The 20,195-nt window shown below is 44.4% G+C and overlaps 2 protein-coding genes across 3 annotated transcripts in view; both read left to right on the top strand.

Moving 5' to 3' along the window:
- The window catches only part of O-fut1 (O-fucosyltransferase 1), a 266,792-nt gene that overhangs the window by 117,331 nt on the left and 129,266 nt on the right, over window positions 1-20,195 (top strand). The gene's annotated exons all lie outside the window — the stretch shown is intronic.
- Window positions 1,306-20,083, top strand: LOC135920082 (uncharacterized). The gene is made up of 4 exons (XM_070529198.1): window positions 1,306-1,440; window positions 15,543-15,618; window positions 15,709-16,226; window positions 20,063-20,083. The coding sequence occupies exons 1-4, from the start codon at window positions 1,306-1,308 to the stop codon at window positions 20,081-20,083; spliced, it is 750 nt and encodes a 249-aa protein (XP_070385299.1).

Genomic DNA, 20,195 nt, shown 5'->3' with positions numbered 1-20,195 from the left:
ACTTGCAGTTGCGGCTATCCTTCCGTGGAAACATCGCCCACGTGGCACCGGCACTGACAGAGGAATCCTTCCACGATTACATCCAGCAGTGACGTCATCGAGCTACTTTAAAAGAACAAGGCTCCCCTGGCATCGGTGCATTTGCTCTGCAGTGGTGGTGGTGAACGGCATCGCAGAAAGCGTAACCAAGTTATTCAATGCTTGCAGTTGCAGCTATCCTTCCGTGGAAACATCGCCCACATGGCACCGGCGCTGACAGAGGAATCCTTCCACGATTACATCCAGCAGTGACGTCATCGAGCTACTTTAAAAGAACAAGGCTCTCCTGGCATCGGTGCATTTGCTCTGCGGTGGTGGCGGCGGCGAACGGCATCGCAGAAAGCGTAACCAAGTTTTTCGATACTTGCAGTTGCGGCTATCCTTTTGTGGAAACATCGCCCACGTGGCACTGGCGCTGACAGAGGAATCCTTCCACGATTACATCCAGCAGTGACGTCATCGAGCTACTTTAAAAGAACAAGGCTCCCCTGGCATCGGTGCATTTGCTCTGCAGTGGTGGTGGCGAACGGCATCGCAGAAAGCGTAACCAAGTTCTTCGATACTTGCAGTTGCGGCTATCCTTCCGTGGAAACATCGCCCACGTGGCACCGGCACTGACAGAGGAATCCTTCCACGATTACATCCAGCAGTGACGTCATCGAGCTACTCTAAAAGAACAAGGCTCCCCTGGCATCGGTGCATTTGCTCTGCAGTGGTGGTGGCGAACGGCATCGCAGAAAGCGTAACCAAGTTCTTCGATACTTGCAGTTGCGGCTATCCTTCCGTGGAAACATCGCCCACGTGGCACCAGCACTGACAGAGGAATCCTTCCACGATTACGTCCAGCAGTGACGTCATCGAGCTACTTTAAAAGAACAAGGCTCCCCTGGCATCGGTGCATGTGCTCTGCGGTGGTGGTGGCGAACGGCATCGCAGAAAGCGTAACCATGTTCTTCGATACTTGCACGTTGGTGCTGGTGCAAACTGTACCTTTTAGTAGAAGTCTTGATTGCTCCCTGCCACCACCACTGCTACTTCTAATGTTACTCTGGTGCACTTTTTTGATTAGAAATGCCTCTGTCTGTACTTTGTCTAGTCTGCAATGACACCCTTCCAGAATCAGGCTCGTACCCTATGTGCACAGAATGCGGCTTTGGTTACCACCTCGACGCATGCTCAGGCATGACTAAGTCCGCGTTTAGGGCACAAGATGACGCGACAAAGAATAATTGGAAATGTCAGACGCCTGTTGTATTAGCAGCCCGAATGGCCGCTGACGTGCGAAAAGAGAAACATGAGCAAGCTTCAGGAGTTGAACGGATGTCTGAAATTAACAAGCAGTTGATGCAACTACCGGCCATTATGAACGAAGTTGAAGAACTCATGCTGCTGAAGCACACAGTAGGCAAATTAGAGCAAACTGTGCAGCATTTCTCGGATGTGTACGATCAAGTGCTGGCTACAATGAAAACATGTTCTTCAGCTGCTTTGAAAAAAAAGAAGGTCGAAGAAGCTGAGGTAAACAGCGGTAAAGAAGAAATTTCTAAACTGCTACAGCAAATTAACCAACTTGAGCAGTATAGTAGGCACCAAAATTTGGAAATTCATGTTTCCCCACAGTGACAATGAAGTACTGCTTGAAAAAGTAAACAACTTAGCGAAGACACTGCAACTTGCCGAACTGTCTAGAGTAGATGTTGAACGTATACATAGGCTTCCACCCAAACCAGGCAAAGAACCTGTAGTACTCGTCTGTTTTGTATCCCGTGTCACGCGAGACGAATGGATGACAAAAAAGAATGATTTGAAAGCAAGGAAATCGAATATTTACTTCCTTGATAATCTGACGCCAGAAAACAAGAAGCTTCTGTGGGAAATGAAGCTACGATGTCAGGAGAAGCATTACCAATTCGCTTGGCATAGGAACGGCAAACTGTGCGCAGGGCTCAGGGCGAGCGCACAATCCGTATTGCATGCAAAGCTGATTTGTCTCCGATACGCTGACTTTCTCGTGCCTTCTGGGCGTTACAGATTACTTTCTTTTCTCATGGCGGGTACATGCGCATCAGCTTACTATGACAGTTCTTTATTTACTTCTGCCGTAAATGCTTCATTTTTTCTAAAAGATAACAAGCTATCTTTCATTGAAATGCTAGGAGCCTGAAAAATAAATATATCGAAACAGAAACTTATTTGGAATCTTTAGAACATAAATTCGAAGTCTTAGGTTTTACCGAGACGTGGTTCACAAGCGCGGATGATATTATTCAATTTGATGGTTATAAATGTGAAGGTGTTTATCGTGAACACCGCCGTGGTGGAGGTGCTTCACTTTATTTGAAAAATGATCTGTCCTATGAGCTGCTGTGCGAATTCTCGTGCGTTATTGATTCCTATGAATGTATTGCTGTAAAATGTTGAAAATATTTCATTGCATCAGTGTACCGTCCTCCTTCAGATGATCTTGATAATTTCATTGAATTCATTACCAAAATATTGGAATATGCTTCTGATCTGAGTCTCCAGCTTGTTTTGGTTGGCGATATGAACATTAATTTATTATTACCTACTGCTCACACTCAACAATTCATTGACATACCACATTCTTATAGTTGCACTAACACAATTTGTTTGCCAACCAGAATAACGCCAGATTCTGAATCATTAATTGATATATGTATAACGAACCACAATCCAAGTGATGTTTTTTCAGGAATTCTCACCTCTGATTTAAGTGATCATTTACCAGTATTTTGTTTTTTGCCACGACATGAAAACAAAAGAAGGCGTTTTTGAAGTCAACTTTCTTTCTGTCGCCACTTTAGTGATGAGAATATGAGTTCTTTTCGCTCAATGATAGAGAATACATACTGGTCTACAGTGTATAGCGAAAATGATCCGAATATTTTGTATGATACGTTTATTCAGATAATAAAGTCGTCTTATGATGCTGCTTTCCCAATACAACAAATAAGGACCTACAAGAAAGCTAGGAAGCCATGGGTCACTCGAGAGATGTATAAAATGGATGCAGAAACGTGACAAATTATTTGATACATTTATTTGGTACAGGAATCTTGCTATATTAAATGAATACAAGAAAATAAGAAACAAGTTGACTTCAGATCTCAAAAAAGCTAGAAACAGGTATTACGAACATATGTTTTCTACGGTATCAAACAATCCAAAGAAATTATGAAATGCAGTTCACAGGTTAAAAGGAACCCAGTATAACACAAACCCGAATACCCTAACGTTTGATGACACTGAATACAGTGAAACTTCCTTGGCCAATAAATTCAACGATCATTTTTTACTTGGTGGTGGGTCATCCCACTCTGGTGGTTCATTACTTGCACCTGAAAAGTTTCTAAACTACGAGACTTCCAATTCTATCTTCCTATCACCTTGCACTGAAATGGAAGTGTATTCCGTTCTTAAGGTTTTAAAAAAAGATACTGCAGCAGGGACTGATGACATAAAAGCAGCACCAATCATATCTGTTGCTGATGTTGTCTCGGCTCCATTATGCCATAAATGTAACAGTGCTTTCGTGAATGGCATTTTTCCAGATTCTATGAAAATTGCCAAAGTGATTGTATTGCATACGGGAGGCTCTGTTGCTGATTTAAATAATTATAGACCGACATCCATACTACCTCTTTTCTCAAAAGTGTTGGAACAACTCGTAAAGTGCAGACTAAGTAAATTTCTAGATAATAATAATAATATTTGGGGTTTTACGTGCCAAAACCACTTTCTGATTATGAGGCACGCCGTAGTGGAGGACTCCGGAAATTTTGACCACCTGGGGTTCTTTAACGTGCACCTAAATCTAAGCACACGGGTGTTTTCGCATTTCGCCCCCATCGAAATGCGGCCGCCGTGGCCGGGATTCGATCCCGCGTAAATTTCTAGATAAAAAAAAAAAAAAAAAAAAACCACGCCCTTGTGGACCAATAGTTTGGCTTCCGTGAACACAGATCTACTGAAGTGGCACTTGTTAAGATCAAAGAAAAACTCTTCAGTACTATCGAGAACAAACTATATACGGTTGGTCTTTTCCTGGATATTAGAAAAGCTTTCGACTCCATTGAACACACCATCCTATTTAATAAACTGTCATACTACGGAGTTCGCGGAGTAGCCCTTAAACTGATTCAAAATTACTTCACTACCAGACGGCAATACACGTGTTATAATGGGTTTTGTTCACACAAGAAAGAAATTGCACTCGGTGTCCTTAAGGCTCAATTTTGGGTCCACTGTTCTTTATTCTATACGTGAACGATATTGTAAACATACCGCTTACTCCAGATATAGTCTTGCATGCTGATGACACAAGTTTGTTTTTCTCAGGTGACAGTCTACGAGTGCTAGAAATTACAGCTAATAATTGGTTAGATCAACTTTTAGTTTGGTTATCAGCGAACCACCTGCAGTTAAATGTCAATGAAACAAAATATGTGGTTTTTAAGCCTAGAAATAGGCCTAATGACTGTGCTTTTTGTGTAAAGTTCAATAGTTGTGTAATCGAGCAGACTTCAGCTTTTAAATTTTTAGGTGTGCTTTTTGATGAGAACCTGAGTTTTACACCTCATGTAACGAAGATTCATTCTAGCATTTGTAGGTCAGTAGGCATATTGTTTAAGATTAGACACAAGCTTGTTCCTACTTGGTTGAAACGCCGTCTGTATTATGCTTTAATTCAGTCCCATCTTAGTTATTGCCTGTTGGTATGGGGGACTACATTCCAATCAAACTTGGATCGATTGATATGTCTCCAAAAACAAGTAGTTCGCTGTGTTGAGAACCTTGGACCCCGCGATCACACGGCACCTTTTTTCATAAAACATGCACTTTTAAAAATTAATCAACTGTACGAACTTAAGCGCGCTATATACATACGAGGCGAACTCGAGAAAAATTCACTCATTTTTTTATCAAAACCACCTCGCAAGTTGCACCCAATACAATTTCAGGCATAACCATATTAGAGTTCCATTTTGCAGGACCAACTACGGTAGAAAACAACTAGCATACTTAGCCCCATCCTTCATAAATGCATATCCTAACACAATCACTATAGCGCAAAACTTCAGATCATTAAACTGCTTTAAAAGGGCCATGAAAAAATATTTGCTTTCCCTTTCTGATGGACATTGAGGTAATTGGTTCCTTGTGTGTTTTATGTACAATTATGTTAAGTGCGTTTCATATTGTGCTTGTATATATATATAAAGCTTTTTTTGTGTTCATGTTACTCTGTTGATCCTAAACTGTTTCTACTTAGAAAGTTGTACAGTGATTGTTGTATTTAATGCACGTATGTTTGTAATGTGTGCTATGTATGTCTAATCCACGCTATTGATATGTGTGTATACTATCTATATGTTATGATATGCTACCTCACTGTTGAGCAATGTATGGGTGACAGGGCCTTAGTCAGGCAGACAATGTACTGCCTTTAGCTTTGCCATCCAAGACCTTCACTGTGTCTAAATCAATGCTGAATAAATAAAAAATAAAATAAAAAATAAAAAATGTCGGCTCTCACAGCAGCTTGTTGCTTTCTTGGGATCCCATTCAGCTGAAAAATTGTGTTCACATGCTTTGTTGAATCAGTGTGCTGTGAAGGGTGCTCTAGTTAAAGTGGACAGTGGCGGGCAAACGTTTCGCTCAAATACAGATGCCTTGATCTTGCAATTAACCTCTTGTAGCCTTTCTAGTGCATCACGCAGAGACAAAAGTTTCTTGTTCTTCTTTTTCAAGGTGCGTGAAGTGCGTTTAGCTATTGAGCAGCAGTTCTTGCTAGTGGCTGCCGAGCCAATTTTTTCAAACGCAGCAGGCAAGCCTCAAGAAGGCTTCTTCTTTTCCTATAAGCAAAGCATCGCTGATTTGCATAACTGGAGGTGCCTTAAAAAAAAAAATATGATTGTGGAAGGAAACCACGACTTCGGCATTTATGTTCTATCTGAGGGTATCAGCTGAGTGGGGCATTTATTTGGAATGCGTACTTGTAAAACACCTAGTAAAATATGGGTGAAGAGGTAAATGCCTGGTGGTGAAGGTGACAAGGATCCATTGCAAGCACTGGAGAACAAGCGATGCTGAGATGTCTTGGTGATGTTGGCCAGCTGTAGTGCTTTAAAGTAGCATACTTTTCCAATTCTACAGCATGCTGCAAGGCTCTCTGCATATGCTAGAAGGTCCTGCATTTCTTGCTGTGATTGGAAATTGCATCTCTTGGTCAGAAGTCTAGAAAAAAAAAAATTCTGCAACTGGGATATGTCTTGCCTTCCCCCATTTCAATGACAGCTATCTTGTTGTAAACAAGAGGGGGCATTGCCTCATTGACCAACTCAGCCGTTTTATAAGCAAGGGCACTGTGATTTTCGAGTGCTTGCAAAGACCAGAGCATGGTTGGACAGCGAAGCGTTGTGTTGAGGGATCTGAAAAAACAGGAACTGGGTGATGTTTACACTTGACAAGCATCTATTGTTTCTTCCACCTGGAGGCTTACTTCCTACCTCTGGAGTATTGCACCACTTTTATTGAATGAAACGGTGGCTTCTGCAACTGTTCCTCACCTTTTGCATTCTTTCGGCAGTTTCTTGCTCAAGTACTTCGGCAGGTTTGGGAAGATGGTCGGCACTGTGTCTTTTGCTAGTGTAGGGACATCGTGTAGCACAACGGCAACACTCCCGGTTGTACCATGCTCAAAGTCCCGCAGTATGAACCCGTCGAAAGAAAACAGTTTGTTACAACTTAGTCTAATATTCCACACAAACTAACACTGCCAGATCTTGCAAAAAGGAAATGCTGATATAAAGCTGAGTTCAGTTTTCCTGTGTTCTTGTGCTGCAGTGGCACTTAAACGGAATTTCTAAGCGTACAGGGTCAACCAGATGTTTAAGCATGCACGTACCTTGCGTTAAAATGCTTGTCGCATACCGCTGAATTGTCTTGGAGTTGCCTGTCAGTGCTCAGTATTGCACAAGCCCACTTTTGAAACACGTCTTTGTACACCAGTGCTTGGAACAAAGGTGGTACTTTTTTGGTGGACAACCTGTACCCAGAGTTGCAGCCAGGAACGAAGCACCAGCATTAAGTTTTCCTCTTTGTTTTAAAGGGCATCTTTACCACAGCTCACAAGTACATGCCCGCATAAAATAAAAACCATGTAAAAGGTAAGAAAAACGACTCAGCAGCACCCCTGTATAGCTGTGTTATCTTACGGGGAATCTGTGACAGCGGCACGGCACAGCGCCCCTGCAGCAGCGCTCCTATTGCCATCAGTGCGCCAATGGACCCTGCCTGGCAAGCAAAACACGGCGTGCTTTTCACTCCTCCCCATTCTAACCACTCTACTCCAGCTGCAAGGTGCATTTACATGGACGACTGATGAATGCAGACGAAAAAGAAGGGGGAGGGGGGGTGTCGCACAAACTTGCTGTGGGCTTCCTGATTTGAGAACTCCTTACATTCGGCACTGATGAGAGCACGAGGCAGTGCCAATGGTCGCATGATGCGCATTCCCCGCTTTTGTCCTTTGCACAGATTAGCCTTAACAAGAGGTTTATTCGATTCAGCCAAGTTTCTCTGCACCTTCTGCACCTAGGCCTTTGATTCCCCAAGGTGCAGCGTTGTGCCCTGCACCCCCGTGCTCAATTGAACGGGGTGCAATGCAAGGTGCCTCCACGTTGCAGTGCACCCTTGAACCTTGCAGTGAGAGTGTGCAGCGCGGCACACCTTTAACTGGCACCACCTGCACATATTCGTTTGTGGTGCCATGTACCTTTTCTAAATCGAACAGGCCTAAGCTAATAACCCACAGAAACTACCTGCCATAAAGATGTTAAACCCTCCTGTGTTCTGGAAGAAAACTGGAAAGCAATACTTTCTGAGCAATAGAAGATTGTCATTAAGCACAGTATGGCCCACTATTAAATTCTGTGTGTGTCAGATGTGCCATCTGTTGTCCGTGAAAATCCCATTGGTATTGAGGACAAATTTGCTATTTCTTCAACTTCAGAGGGAAAAAAGCACTTGTTTCTTTTTGACTGAAATTCTGTCGAGGAAAATATTTTCCAGACCTTCATACACAAACTGAGTTATCAGTGCTGGCATATTAATTTAGTGTTCCCTTTAATAAGAGTCGAGCATACTATACATTTCGATTCTTAAGTACCTAAGTTACTGATAGCTAGCTATATTCTTGTTACGTAATGGGAGTAGCCTCTTGAGCATGTGCATAACTGTGTCTCTTGCACAAAATGTGTAAGCATAAAAGTTTGTGTAAAATGTTTGTGCTGTTGGATATTTGATTCAATATTTGGCTTTTGTTTTCTTGATTTTATTTGAAATCTACTACAGTAAAAAAGCTTGTTAATTCTAATTCTGGGGGGATGCTACGAAAATTTAAATTACACAAAATTCGAACTAATGTAGGTCAGAGAAAAAATTCACTGACGATTACGATACTCCCTAAAGTGAATGAGCACGGGTGCGCATGCTACGTCACATTGGCGAGAACAACAAGTTCAATGCACTGGTGCAGCCAATGAAACCGGATGCGGCCAGCGTGGGCTGACGTGCCCGACATCGAGATGGCTCTTGCTTCATCCGTGCGTTCGTCATTCCGACTGCAGCGACTCACAATGCATTGTGAGAAGAAAAAGGGTGCCCATGCTGCTTTGCCGATGGTCGCAGAGAGCTTTTAAAGCGGCACACAGGTTGGGAATCATTCTGCGCATGCTCCAAAGAGAGCAGCTGACGGCATGCTCGTCGAAGGGGACGACACCATAGAGTTTCTCACTACATTATCTAAAGGGGAATCCGGCGCTGCAGCGCTGTGACAATTGGCTGTGGTATGCATGGATACAGTGGTTAGAATAGGGGAAGTGTGATTATCCTCGAGCGGCCACTATGGGAGTCGCTCATGCAGCCTGATTTTGTGATAATGGAAGGGAAAATAGTCTGAAGGAATTCGAAATCCCAAAGGTAATGCCGGAAGAAGTAAAGAAAGCCTTGGGAGATATGCAAAGGGGGAAGGCAGCTGGGGAGGATCAGGTAACAGCAGATTTGTTGAAGGATGGTGGACAGATTGTTCTAGAGAAACTGGCCACCCTGTATACGCAATGCCTCATGACCTCGAGCGTACCGGAATCTTGGAAGAACGCTAACATAATCCTAATTCATAAGAAAGGAGACGCCAAAGACTTGAAAAATTATAGACCGATCAGCTTACTGTCCGTTGCCTACAAACTATTTACTAAGGTAATCGCAAATAGAATCAGCAACACCTTAGACTTCTGTCAAGCAAAGGACCAGGCAGGATTCCGTAAAGGCTACTCAACAATAGATCATATTCACACTATCAATCAGGTGATAGAGAAATGTGCGGAATATAACCAACCCTTATGTATAGCTTTCATTGATTACGAGGAAGCGTTTGATTCTGTCGAAACCTCAGCAGTCATGGAGGCATTACGGAATCAGGGTATAGACGAGCCGTATGTAAACATACTGAAAAATATCTATAACGGCTCCACAGCCACCGTAGTCCTCCAAAAAAGCAGGCACCAAAATCCCAACAAAGAAAGGCGTCAGGCAGGGAGATACGATCTCTCCAATGTTATTCACAGCATGTTTACAGGAGGTATTCAGAGTCCTGGATTGGGAAGAATTGGGGATAAAAGTTAATGGAGAGTACCTTAGTAACTTGCGATTCGCTGATGATATTGCCTTGCTTAGTAACTCAGGGGACCAATTGCAATGCATGCTCACTGACCTGGAGAGGCAAAGCAGAAGAGTGGGTCTAAAAATTAATCTGCAGAAAACTAAAGTAATGTTTAACAGTCTCGGAAGAGAACAGCAATTTACAATAGGCAGCGAGGCACTGGAAGTCGTAAGGAAATACACCTACTTGGGGCAGGTAGTGACAGCGTATCCGGATCATGAGACGGAAATAGGAGAATAAGAATGGGCTGGGATGCGTTTGGCAGGCATTCTCAGATCATGAACAGCAGGTTGCCATTATCCCACAAGAGAAAAGTATATAATAGCTGTGTCTTACCAGTACTCACCTACGGGGCAGAAACCTGGAGGCTTATGAAAAGAGTTCTACTCAAATTGAGGACGACGCAACGAGCTATGGAAAGAAGAATGATAGGTGTAACGTTAAGGGATAAGAAAAGAGCAGATTGGGTGAGGGAACAAACGCGAGTTAATGACATCTTAGTTGAAATCAAGAAAAAGAAATGGGCATGGGCAGGACATGTAATGAGGAGGGAAGATAACCGATGGTCATTAAGGGTTACGGACTGGATCCCAAGGGAAGGGAAGCGTAGCAGGGGGCGGCAGAAAGTTAGGTGGGCGGATGAGATTAAGAAGTTTGCAGGGACGGCGTGGCCACAATTAGTACATGACCGGGGTTGTTGGAGAAATATGGGAGAGGCCTTTGCCCTGCAGTGGGCATAACCAGGCTGATGATGATGATGATGCAGCCTAGCGATGCCACCGCCAGATGGTGCTCGATCCTGTTTACAAAGGTGTAAACTTTCGTTCAACCATTGGCCATTGGTGTCGCTTTTATAACCTGTTGACTGCGTTTCGGGGCTCCGTGACTGACTGCGACGTGCGACGTGCGTTTCGGGGCTCCATGGCGACGACGAAATCATAAGTTTTTGTGCATGCTTTGAGCTTGCTTCTGTTTTTATTTGCTGTTTTTTTGTATTTAAATAGTAATTGGGCGTGCGGACGCACCTGTGTCGAGGCTTCAGCGACTTCGTTCGTGGCTAGGTGGTCTTTTTTCTTCTTGTTGGCTGATGTTTTTGAAGAGTTTTGTTTTGCATGGAGCGGGGGCGCAAATTTTGAATTCGTGGTAAGCGTGGTAAACGTGCCGGCTTTGTCTGGGTCTGGCGGTTTCCCTCGTTGGGCCTGGGTGCTAGGCGGGACCTGTTTGATAGGCCTATGTAACTATCTCAGCTAGCTCTTCGAAGTGATTTGGCGGACGTGCTCGTTCAGCCTGAGGAAGTAGGCCTAGCGATGAAACCAAACAAAGGGAAGGCCGCGGGGGATGCGGAGCAAGTGCAGTGCGACGAGTGCCTGCGCTGGTGCTCCCTCGACGAGACCAGTTTCCAGAGCTTAGCAGACGCGGAGGAGTCTAGCTTTACGTGCAGGCTGTGTGAAAAGATCAGGGAAGCAGTCCAAAAACTGGAAGGAAATTGGACAGCCAAGTTCGAGGAGCTGAAAGCAGACCTGAAGGAGGAGCGGGAGAGGCGGTTAGCTTTGCAGGCGAAAGTCGCCGAGTCGGTCAAGGTGGAAGCGGTGCAGGCCGCGCAATTAGTAAGAACCGTGGCGGAGCTTGGAGAAGAGAAGGAAAGGAGAGCAGAACTGCATAGGCGTCTCGATGCGCTTGAGAAGCGCGCAGCGGAGAATGATGGGTCGGGACACCAAGCCGGAGGCAAAAGCACAGAAAGTAGGGTAGACCCTACATGCGAAGTCGGGGGCAGGGGGGCAGAGCAAGCGGTAGTCAGCTCGCCGCCGGTGAATCGGCGTAGTTATAGCGAAGCAGCGCAACACGCCCCGCGGGAGACGACGCTGCAGCCACAGGGGCGCCAGCGAGCGCGAGGAGAGGAGGGGAACAAGCTAACCCCAAGAAATGAGCTCATAGCCAATGATAAGCACAACCTGGAAGTTAGGAGGGAGGGAAAGAATGCCCTAGTACTTATCGGTGGTGATTCAAATATGAGGAGGTGCAAAAGAGCTATAATGGAGTGGGCAAAGGGTGATAAACGGGTAGCAGTCGGGACGTTCCCAGGCAGGACAATGGACGCAGTACTGAAAGAAACAAAAAGCGAGCTTTCTGAGAATGTTGCAGAGCGCAATTTGGTAGTGGTAGCGGCGGGGCTAAATGATGTGTTGAATGGTGAAGCTGCAAAAGTAGTGGAAAGATTAGCGGAGGGAGTTGACGATTTAAAGGCGATAGCACAGCAAGTCCAGATCGTGGTATGCACAGTGCCGGAGGTGCAAGGAAGGAACGGAGCAATTGCCAAGGACGTTGTGGCTGTAAAGTGTGAAATAAGAAAGCTAAGCCAGGAGAAAGGATTTGAAGTGGCAGATATAAACAGAGAAGTGCATAGAGCAGGCTCTGGCGGAGGCTTTACACGAGATGGCATCCACTTTAATGGAAGGCTAGGAGCCGAGATCGGCTGGCGCCTGGCAGGTCGGGCAGTAGCTTTTTTAGGGGGTCCACTGCGCCTCAGGGCGTAGGGGTAGGTAGAAACAGTGTAGAAAGTTCAACAATAGAGGCTGACGCCAATAAAGTGGCCACTAGGAGGTCCAGGAAGAAAACTACAAATAAATTTAACACCAGAATCAGGTACATAAACATGCAAGGCGGTAGAAAAAGAGCGAGGTGGTTAGAAATAGAACAGCAGTTAAAGGACGAAGAAGTAGGTGTATACGCGCTATGCGAAACACACCTCAGGGATCTAGAAGACCCACCGCTGATTGAAGGCTACGTCTGGGAAGGGAGCAATAGAACAACAACGGAGAGGAAGGGAGGAGGAGTAGGTATGCTCATACACCAAGGAACAAATTGGCAAAGAATAAAGTTAACTTGCAAAGAACATGTCTGGGTATCAGGTACAATTGCCGGTAAAAAGGCATGGCTAGGAGTAGTTTATTTAGTGACAGGGGACAAATACAGGCAAGAGAACAAAGATCTAGTGAAGTGTCTCGATGACGATATAAAGCAGTTTGGAGAAGGTGCCGATATTTGTCTGCTGGGTGACATGAATGGCCACATCGAGGATCTGGATGGATACACAGATTATAATGGGAAGTTTATGCTAGACTTCTGTGAACGACACAACCTAGTTATAGCGAATAGAGAAACTAAGTGTGAGGGACAAATCACGTGGGAGTCCCGTAACAGACAAACGACCATTGACTACTGCTTAATGTCGCAGGGATTGTATAGCAAGCTAGCAATAATGGAAATAGACGAAGAGGGGAAGTACAGCCTCGGAAGTGATCATAAACGTATTAGTCTACAGTTGGGAGCCCTACTCAAAAGAGAAATAAGGGGAAGCCAAAAAGAGTACGCAAAATTAAATGACGCGCAAATAGCGCAAATAGCGGCTGGCATAGAGGAAGCAATAAAGAAATATCCCATGGAGAGGTGGGATTATAATCAGTTAGAACTACTCATTAGTACAAAAATAAAAGAGGTAAAAGGAGTAAACCGCTGGAGAGGAAAGGGGAAGCCACGAAGTTGGTGGAATAAGGAAATTAGAGAGGCCATCGAACAACGACGGTGGGCATCTCGGGAACACAGAAGCAAAGAGGGCGCAGTTATCTGAAGAGGAAATAGGCCAAAAATGGGAATATTATCGACAAAAGAAACAACAAGTGCAGGTCCTCGTCCAGGCAAAAATAAAGCAGTCCTCTGATCGCTGGCTGGCTGAAGTTCGCGATGCAACTAAAGGGGGGTCAAGAAAATTCTGGAACCATATAAGCTGGCTGGGTAAAGCTAATCACAGAAAAGAGGAACAGATTCACGATACCGAAGGAAATTGTTTAGAGGGAGATGACGCTGTGAACTACATTGGTTCAGTTATAGCAGAGTCATTTAGGAAAGACGATAGGGTAATCGCCCCAAGTGAGGGAGCAACGCAGAATAGCATAATAGAAAACAGCTTAGAATTGACCAATCTTAACTGGAAAAAGGCAGAAGCAAATGTTCCAAAATGCACGTCCGCGGGGATAGACGAAATTCCAATCAAGTTAATTAATGAACTTGGCCCAAGAAGCAAGGAAACGCTGATAAAAGCATTGGAGGCAGTCATAACAAATAAACAAATTCCGCACAGCTGGAAACAGAGTAAAATGAATTTGATTTATAAAGGAAGAGGTGATAAGAAGAACATAAAATCTTTCCGACCAATTACGATAACATCAGTTATATATAGGCTGGCGATGCAGGCGGTGAAATTAAAAATGCAGTCATGAGTAGAAAGTAATGGAATACTTGGAGAACTTCAGAACGGGTTCAGAAGTGGTAGGCGCTTAGATGATAGCCTGTTCGTGCTTACCCAGTGCATAGAAATAGCTAAGGCGGAAAATAGACCTCTGTATTTAGCCTCCCTGGACATAAGTGGTGCGTACGACAATGTGAACAGGGAACTCCTGTGGAACATATTAAAAGCTGAAGGTATCGGTAATGAGGTAATTGATTTTCTACAGGAACTATATCGAGAAAATAATGTTGAAATAACATGGGAAGGAATCAAGAGTACGACAACTGTCGAGGTTCACAAAGGATTAAGGCAAGGTTGTCCTCTATCACCGCTGCTGTTTATGCTTTATATGATAAGCATGGAAAGAAGGTTACAACGAAGCAATCTAGGGTATAATCTGTCGTACAGATTAGGCGAAAAGGTTGTTGAGCAACGACTACCGGGTTTAATGTATGCGGACGATATTGTACTGTTAGCAGATAGCCAGGAAGATTTGCAAACTCTGGTTAATTACTGTGGGGACGAAGGAGACAGTTTAGGTTTAAGTTTTAGTGCAGCTAAGTCCGGTGGGATGTTTTTCAATGATACAACTGATCAGGAGCTTACAATACAAGGCCACGAAATACCCCGAGTGGCCGAATACAAGTATCTCGGGGTATGGATAAACAAAGGGCAGATGTACACGGAAAAGCACGAACAGTCTCTAATAGCAAAAGGGCGAAGAGATGCCGGGATAATGAAACATACGGCATTGTGGGGTTACAACAGGTATGAGGTACTGAGAGGCATTTGGAAGGGAGTAATGGTGCCGGGGCTTACTTTCGGGAATGCGGTCCTGTGTTTAAGGGCAGAGGTTCAGTCGAGACTAGAAGTAAATCAGAGAGCTGTGGGAAGGTTAGCACTAGGTGCCCACGGGAAAACCACAAACGAAGCAGTGCAGGGAGATATGGGCTGGGCATCATTCGAAGCAAGGGAAGCTCAGAGTAAAATCCTATACGGAAAACGTCTGAGGAAATTGGATGATAACAGGTGGGCCGCCAAGGTGTTTAAATACCTATACAGAAAGAGCGTTGACTCACAATGGCGGAAAAGAACTAGGAAGCTAACCAGTAAGTATGCCAGACACGAGGACGAAAAAGGACAGAGCATTAAACGACAGGTTAAAAATGCGGAAGGTAAAAATTTGATAAATTCAATGGAAAAGAAGCATAGCGTAGAACTATATCGATACTGGAAACAGCAGATCAGGCAGGAAGCGTTTTATGATAACTCAAGAGGCAGTGCCCTACTCTTTGAAGCTAGATCAGGATGTCTTAGAACACGGAGCTATAAAAAGAAATTTAACGAAGAACGTTTGTTTGGGATAGCGATATGCGGATGCCAGTTCCACTTCAGGCGCATGCGCGACTGGACAGAGGCAAATGACGCATTCCGAATTCCGTTCCTCCGAAAGATAACTCAGCACGTTGCTCGCAGCCTGAACGGCTCTCTGTCCTGCTTGTAAATTGTCGCATCATAAAGAACAAAGTCGATAACTTCATGTCTTTAAATTGTCGCAGCATAAAGAACAAAGTCGATAACTTCATGTCTTTAAATTGTCTCAGCATAAAGAACAAAGTCGATAACTTCATGTCTTTAGTAGCCACTGTTAAACCTCAGATTGTGATGGGCACCGAATCATGGTTAGACAAGGATATACCTGATGTAGAAATCTTTCCGCCTGGTTTTACTGTCTATCGGAAAGATAGGCATGGACAAGGCGGGGGAGTATTCCTTTTGATATCAAATGCATTGTCAAGTACACAAATTTTATTTGAAAACGATTCTGAGTCTGTCTGGTGCCTTGTGAAATTGCCTAACGGAAAGAATGTAGTCTACGGGACATTCTACCGCCCACCCGGCAGCAGCGACTCATTCGGATTGCTGTCTGAGATGCTATCTCTCCTGCCTAATAGCGTACTTCTAGGGGGGGATTTCAATTTGCCTGACTTCAACTGGAATGCCGGATGTGTGGCTGGCAATAGGTCCCGTATTTACACAGAGTTCGAAGAACTGCTCGGATTAAATGGATTGCAGCAGTACGTACTGGAACCTACGCGAGAAAATGCAATTCTAGACTTAGTACTTTGCAATGAGCCGAACATAATATCAAAAGTTACTGTTTGCCCAGGTATTAGTGACCACAGGGCAGCTGTCATAGAGCTTAACATACAGCGAGTACGGATGGCGCAAATTCCGCAAAGAAAAGTGTACAACTACGACAGAGGAGACTATGCTGCTATCAGGACCGAACTTGAAAATTTCTTTCCTACTTTCCAATATATGTCAAATGCACGCTGTCCGTTAACTTTGTGGTCAGCATTTCGGGACAAAATACTTGAACTAGTCGAAAGTCATGTTCCATGCAGGTACCTGCGGCAACGAAAAAAACAAAAACCTTGGTTTAACGTAGAAATACGTAAACTTGTAAGGAAAGCAAGACAAACGTATAAAACATTTTCTGCCGACACCAGTCTGGCAAATCAGAAACGCTTGCAAGAGATAAATAAGCTATTGAAAGCAACAATTAAAGCTGCCAAAGATACCTTCTTTGTTAAATTAAACAAGGACTTGAGAGAAAACCCAAAATCTTTTTGGAAATATGTAAAACAAAATCGAAAAGAAGACACATCGATACCATCTTTAACTGTTGACGGCAAAACCGTGACGTCGGACTATCAGAGGGCGGAATGCTTCAACAAGTACTTCCAATCTGTGTTTTCGCTATTACCTGCTGGGGAGACTTCGCTTTTGAACAACGCCAATCAAGGCGATATGATGCCAGATATTGAATTTGATGTTAGTGGCGTCGACTCTTTATTACGTCATTTAGATGACACAAAAGCAATTGGACCTGATGGAATATCGCCAGCAGTCCTTAAAGAATGTCATGGTATCATTTCTCCGTATTTAACGATCATTTATAAGGTTTCCCTTGAAACAGGCCTCATTCCCCAAGATTGGAAAACGGCAAGCGTGACACCTGTTTTTAAATCGGGCGACAGAAAACTCACAGAAAACTATAGGCCGATTTCACTAACGTCAATATGTTGCAAAATATTCGAACACATTTTATATAGTAACATATCTGCATTCCTTGACTCAAACGCTTTTTTTACACCTTCCCAGCACGGATTCCGAAAAGGTTATTCCTGCAACACACAACTAATAGAATTCCAGCACTTCTTATCTAAAACCATTGATAACAATAGTCAGGTAGACGCCGTTTTTATTGATTTTCAAAAAGCTTTCGATATTGTGTCCCATAAGCTCCTAGATGTAAAGCTCGCTGCATTAAATATAAACGAAAACGTTCAAAATTGGATACGCAACTACCTAAACGGAAGAACCCAGTCTGTTGTTTTAAACAACGTTGCATCTTCACCAATAACTGTTTCTTCGGGCGTTCCTCAGGGAAGCGTACTGGGCCCCTTGCTATTTTTAATCTACGTAAATGACATTGTCGAACTAATTACATCACCCATAAAACTATGTGCTGATGACTGTGTGATTTACAGAGAAATTACCACTGAAGATGACATAGATAGTGCCTACAGGCGAGATGAATGCGGCATAGCGGCAGGCACTTTCTTAAAGGGGAACTAGCCAGTACCCCTGCACGAGATCTATAGTTGAAATGTATTTAGGAGCGCTAAATCTTTTCAATTCGTTCCTTAATGTTGGGTATCGGGTACAGCTGATCCCTAGTGATGGCATTTAACTTCCTGTAGTCAACGCACGGACGAGGGTCCTTGTTAGGGGTTTCTGCCAGTATTAGCGGTGACGTGTAGCCACTCTCAGCGGGCTCAATAACTCCCAACTCTAGCATGCGCTGTATCTCTGCCTCCATAATCTTTCTCTGTCTTGGAGACACCCTGTAAGGCTTTGATCTTACTGGTTCGGTTGATGTCAGCTCAATTTCATGCGTTATTAGTTCGGTTCTACCCGACCGATCGCTGAATCTGTCGAGATATTCCCCTAACCCCCCTTTTAGCTCATCTAGCTGCTCGGGTCTTAGAGCATGCAAGCTTACCAAGTGTTCTACTACTTCTTCTAGGCCGATTTCAGAGTTGGAGGTCGCCCTATACTCCTTAAACTTGGTACTAGTGCCATCTGGCTCTTTGATGGTATAGTTAACGACTCCGCTCCGCTCTACATACGGCTTCATCAAATTACAGTGATATGTCCTCACTTCCTTCCTGCGACCGGGCGCAGTTAGTAACTGAAAGTTTGTGCAACACTTTAACGGGCCCGTCCCAGTGAACTTCAAGCTTGTTCGTTCTTGAAGGTTTGAGGATCATTACCTGGTCTCCGGCGTTAAACGTACGAAGCCTCGCATTCTTGTCGTAATACAATTTGGCGTTCTTTTGAGCTATTGCCATGTTCTTTCCGACTAGTTCTAGGGTTGCGCTTAGCCGTTCCAGTAAATTTAGCACGTATTCAACAATTGTTGGACTCTCCCCTCTTTCCTCCCACATCTCTCTTAACATTCTCAGTGGAGAACGGAGTGTCCTCCCATACACTAGTTCTGCTGGCGAGAACCCTGTCGCTTCATGTTGAACCATTCGCAAAGCCAACAATGTTGCCGGCAGACAGTTCTCCCAGTCCTCTTTGTGCTCGTAACAGAGCGCACGCAAAACTCGCTTAAGCACCGACTGCCACCTCTCTACACTGTTTGACTGAGGGTGATAGACCGAACTGTGTATTAACTTTACTCCGCACTTCTGCAAGAATGTGGAAGTCAGTGCGCTCGTGAATACTGACCCTTGATCTGCCTGAATTTCGGCTGGAAACCCAACTCGTGCAAACACTGTCAAAAGCGCGTCTACTACTTCGGTGGAACTGAGCTGTTTCAAAGGAATTGCTTCTGGAAACTTGGTAGCCGGACACAGCATGGTAAACAAGTACCTGTAGCCCGATTTTGTTTTTGGAAGAGGCCCTACCGTGTCTATTACAAGTCGTCTGAAAGGCTCTGTTATTAAGGGCACTACCTTCAGTGGAGCTTTCCATGTCTCTCCTGGTTTACCAGAACGCTGGCAGGCGTCGCATGATCTTACAAAGTTTTCTACGTCTTTGAAACAGCCAGGCCAGTAGTATTCCATAAGCAATCTTTCCTTTGATTTGTTTATGCCTAGGTGGCCGGACCACCCATTTCTATGACAGAGACTCAAAAGGTCCTCCCTATACTTAGTAGGTACGACTAACTGATCTAAAATCCTACCCTTTCGATCTCTGTAGTGCCGATACAGTGCTCCTCTCTCATGTATCGTCACGTTGCGCCTAGCAATGCCTTCTTTAGCTGTGTCATGTAATTTAGCTAAGCTCTCATCATTCTTTTGCTCAGCTGCCAGTGACTCTCTATCCACACGTAAGAGCTGATCAAAGTTCTTTGAGGCCGGTGATAATAACGACCCTGTCTCGCTTGTGAGTGCGTCAGCTTGCTCTTCCTGCAGGCTAGAACTTTGACACTCTAGTGCTACGCTCTCACTGAGCTGGTCAGCTGGCAGGCTCTCCTCAACTGTTCTTTTGTCCCTCGGGCCTAGCTCGGATTCGGGTATTGAAGTTATCCCCTTTTCTGCTTCCGCTGGAGGAGCTTGAGCATTTTCGGCCGAAAGGGCCGCGATCTTACGAGCTTGGCCTCGGGTCAATGCTTGTACTATGCCCTCTCCCAGTTTGAGCCCTTTGTCACGCAGTAACTGATTCGAACGATTCGAAAAGATGTAAGGATACTGCAGTGACAAAAATTTGGAAACTGCAGCCTCAGTCTCTAGCTCCCCGAATGGTCCACTGATTTTGACTTTGGCCATGGGCAGACACGCGCTGTGTTCTTCTACAACTTGTTTTATCCATGCAACTTCTCCGGTGAAATCATCTACCGTCACGTAAGACGGATGGACAATGTCCATCGTGGCGGCACTGTCTCTTTGCACTCGGCATGGTTTTCCATTAACTTGCAGGTCGTGAAGATATGGACCTAAAAGTTACATATTCTCATCTTTTTCCTCCACGTAGGAGAAAACTACGCTAGGCTTCCCGCAGTTTACAGCTATATGTCCCAGTTTGTGGCATTTGTAACAGCGAATTGGTCTA

Source organism: Dermacentor albipictus, unplaced genomic scaffold, assembly GCF_038994185.2.
Source record: "Dermacentor albipictus isolate Rhodes 1998 colony unplaced genomic scaffold, USDA_Dalb.pri_finalv2 scaffold_18, whole genome shotgun sequence".
NCBI classification, from domain to species: Eukaryota; Metazoa; Arthropoda; class Arachnida; order Ixodida; family Ixodidae; genus Dermacentor; species Dermacentor albipictus.
This window is presented reverse-complemented; position numbering and strand designations above follow the sequence as displayed.

Coding starts and splice junctions, on each gene's coding strand:
- LOC135920082 (XM_070529198.1), top strand. CDS start 1,306: ATGGCCGCTGACGTGCGAAAAGAGAAACATGAGCAAGCTTCAGGAGTT. Junction 1,441..15,542: donor TCATGCTGCTGAAGCACACA/GTAGGCAAATTA, acceptor CGTTGCTCGCAG/CCTGAACGGCTCTCTGTCCT. Junction 15,619..15,708: donor TAACTTCATGTCTTTAAATT/GTCGCAGCATAA, acceptor TGTCTTTAGTAG/CCACTGTTAAACCTCAGATT.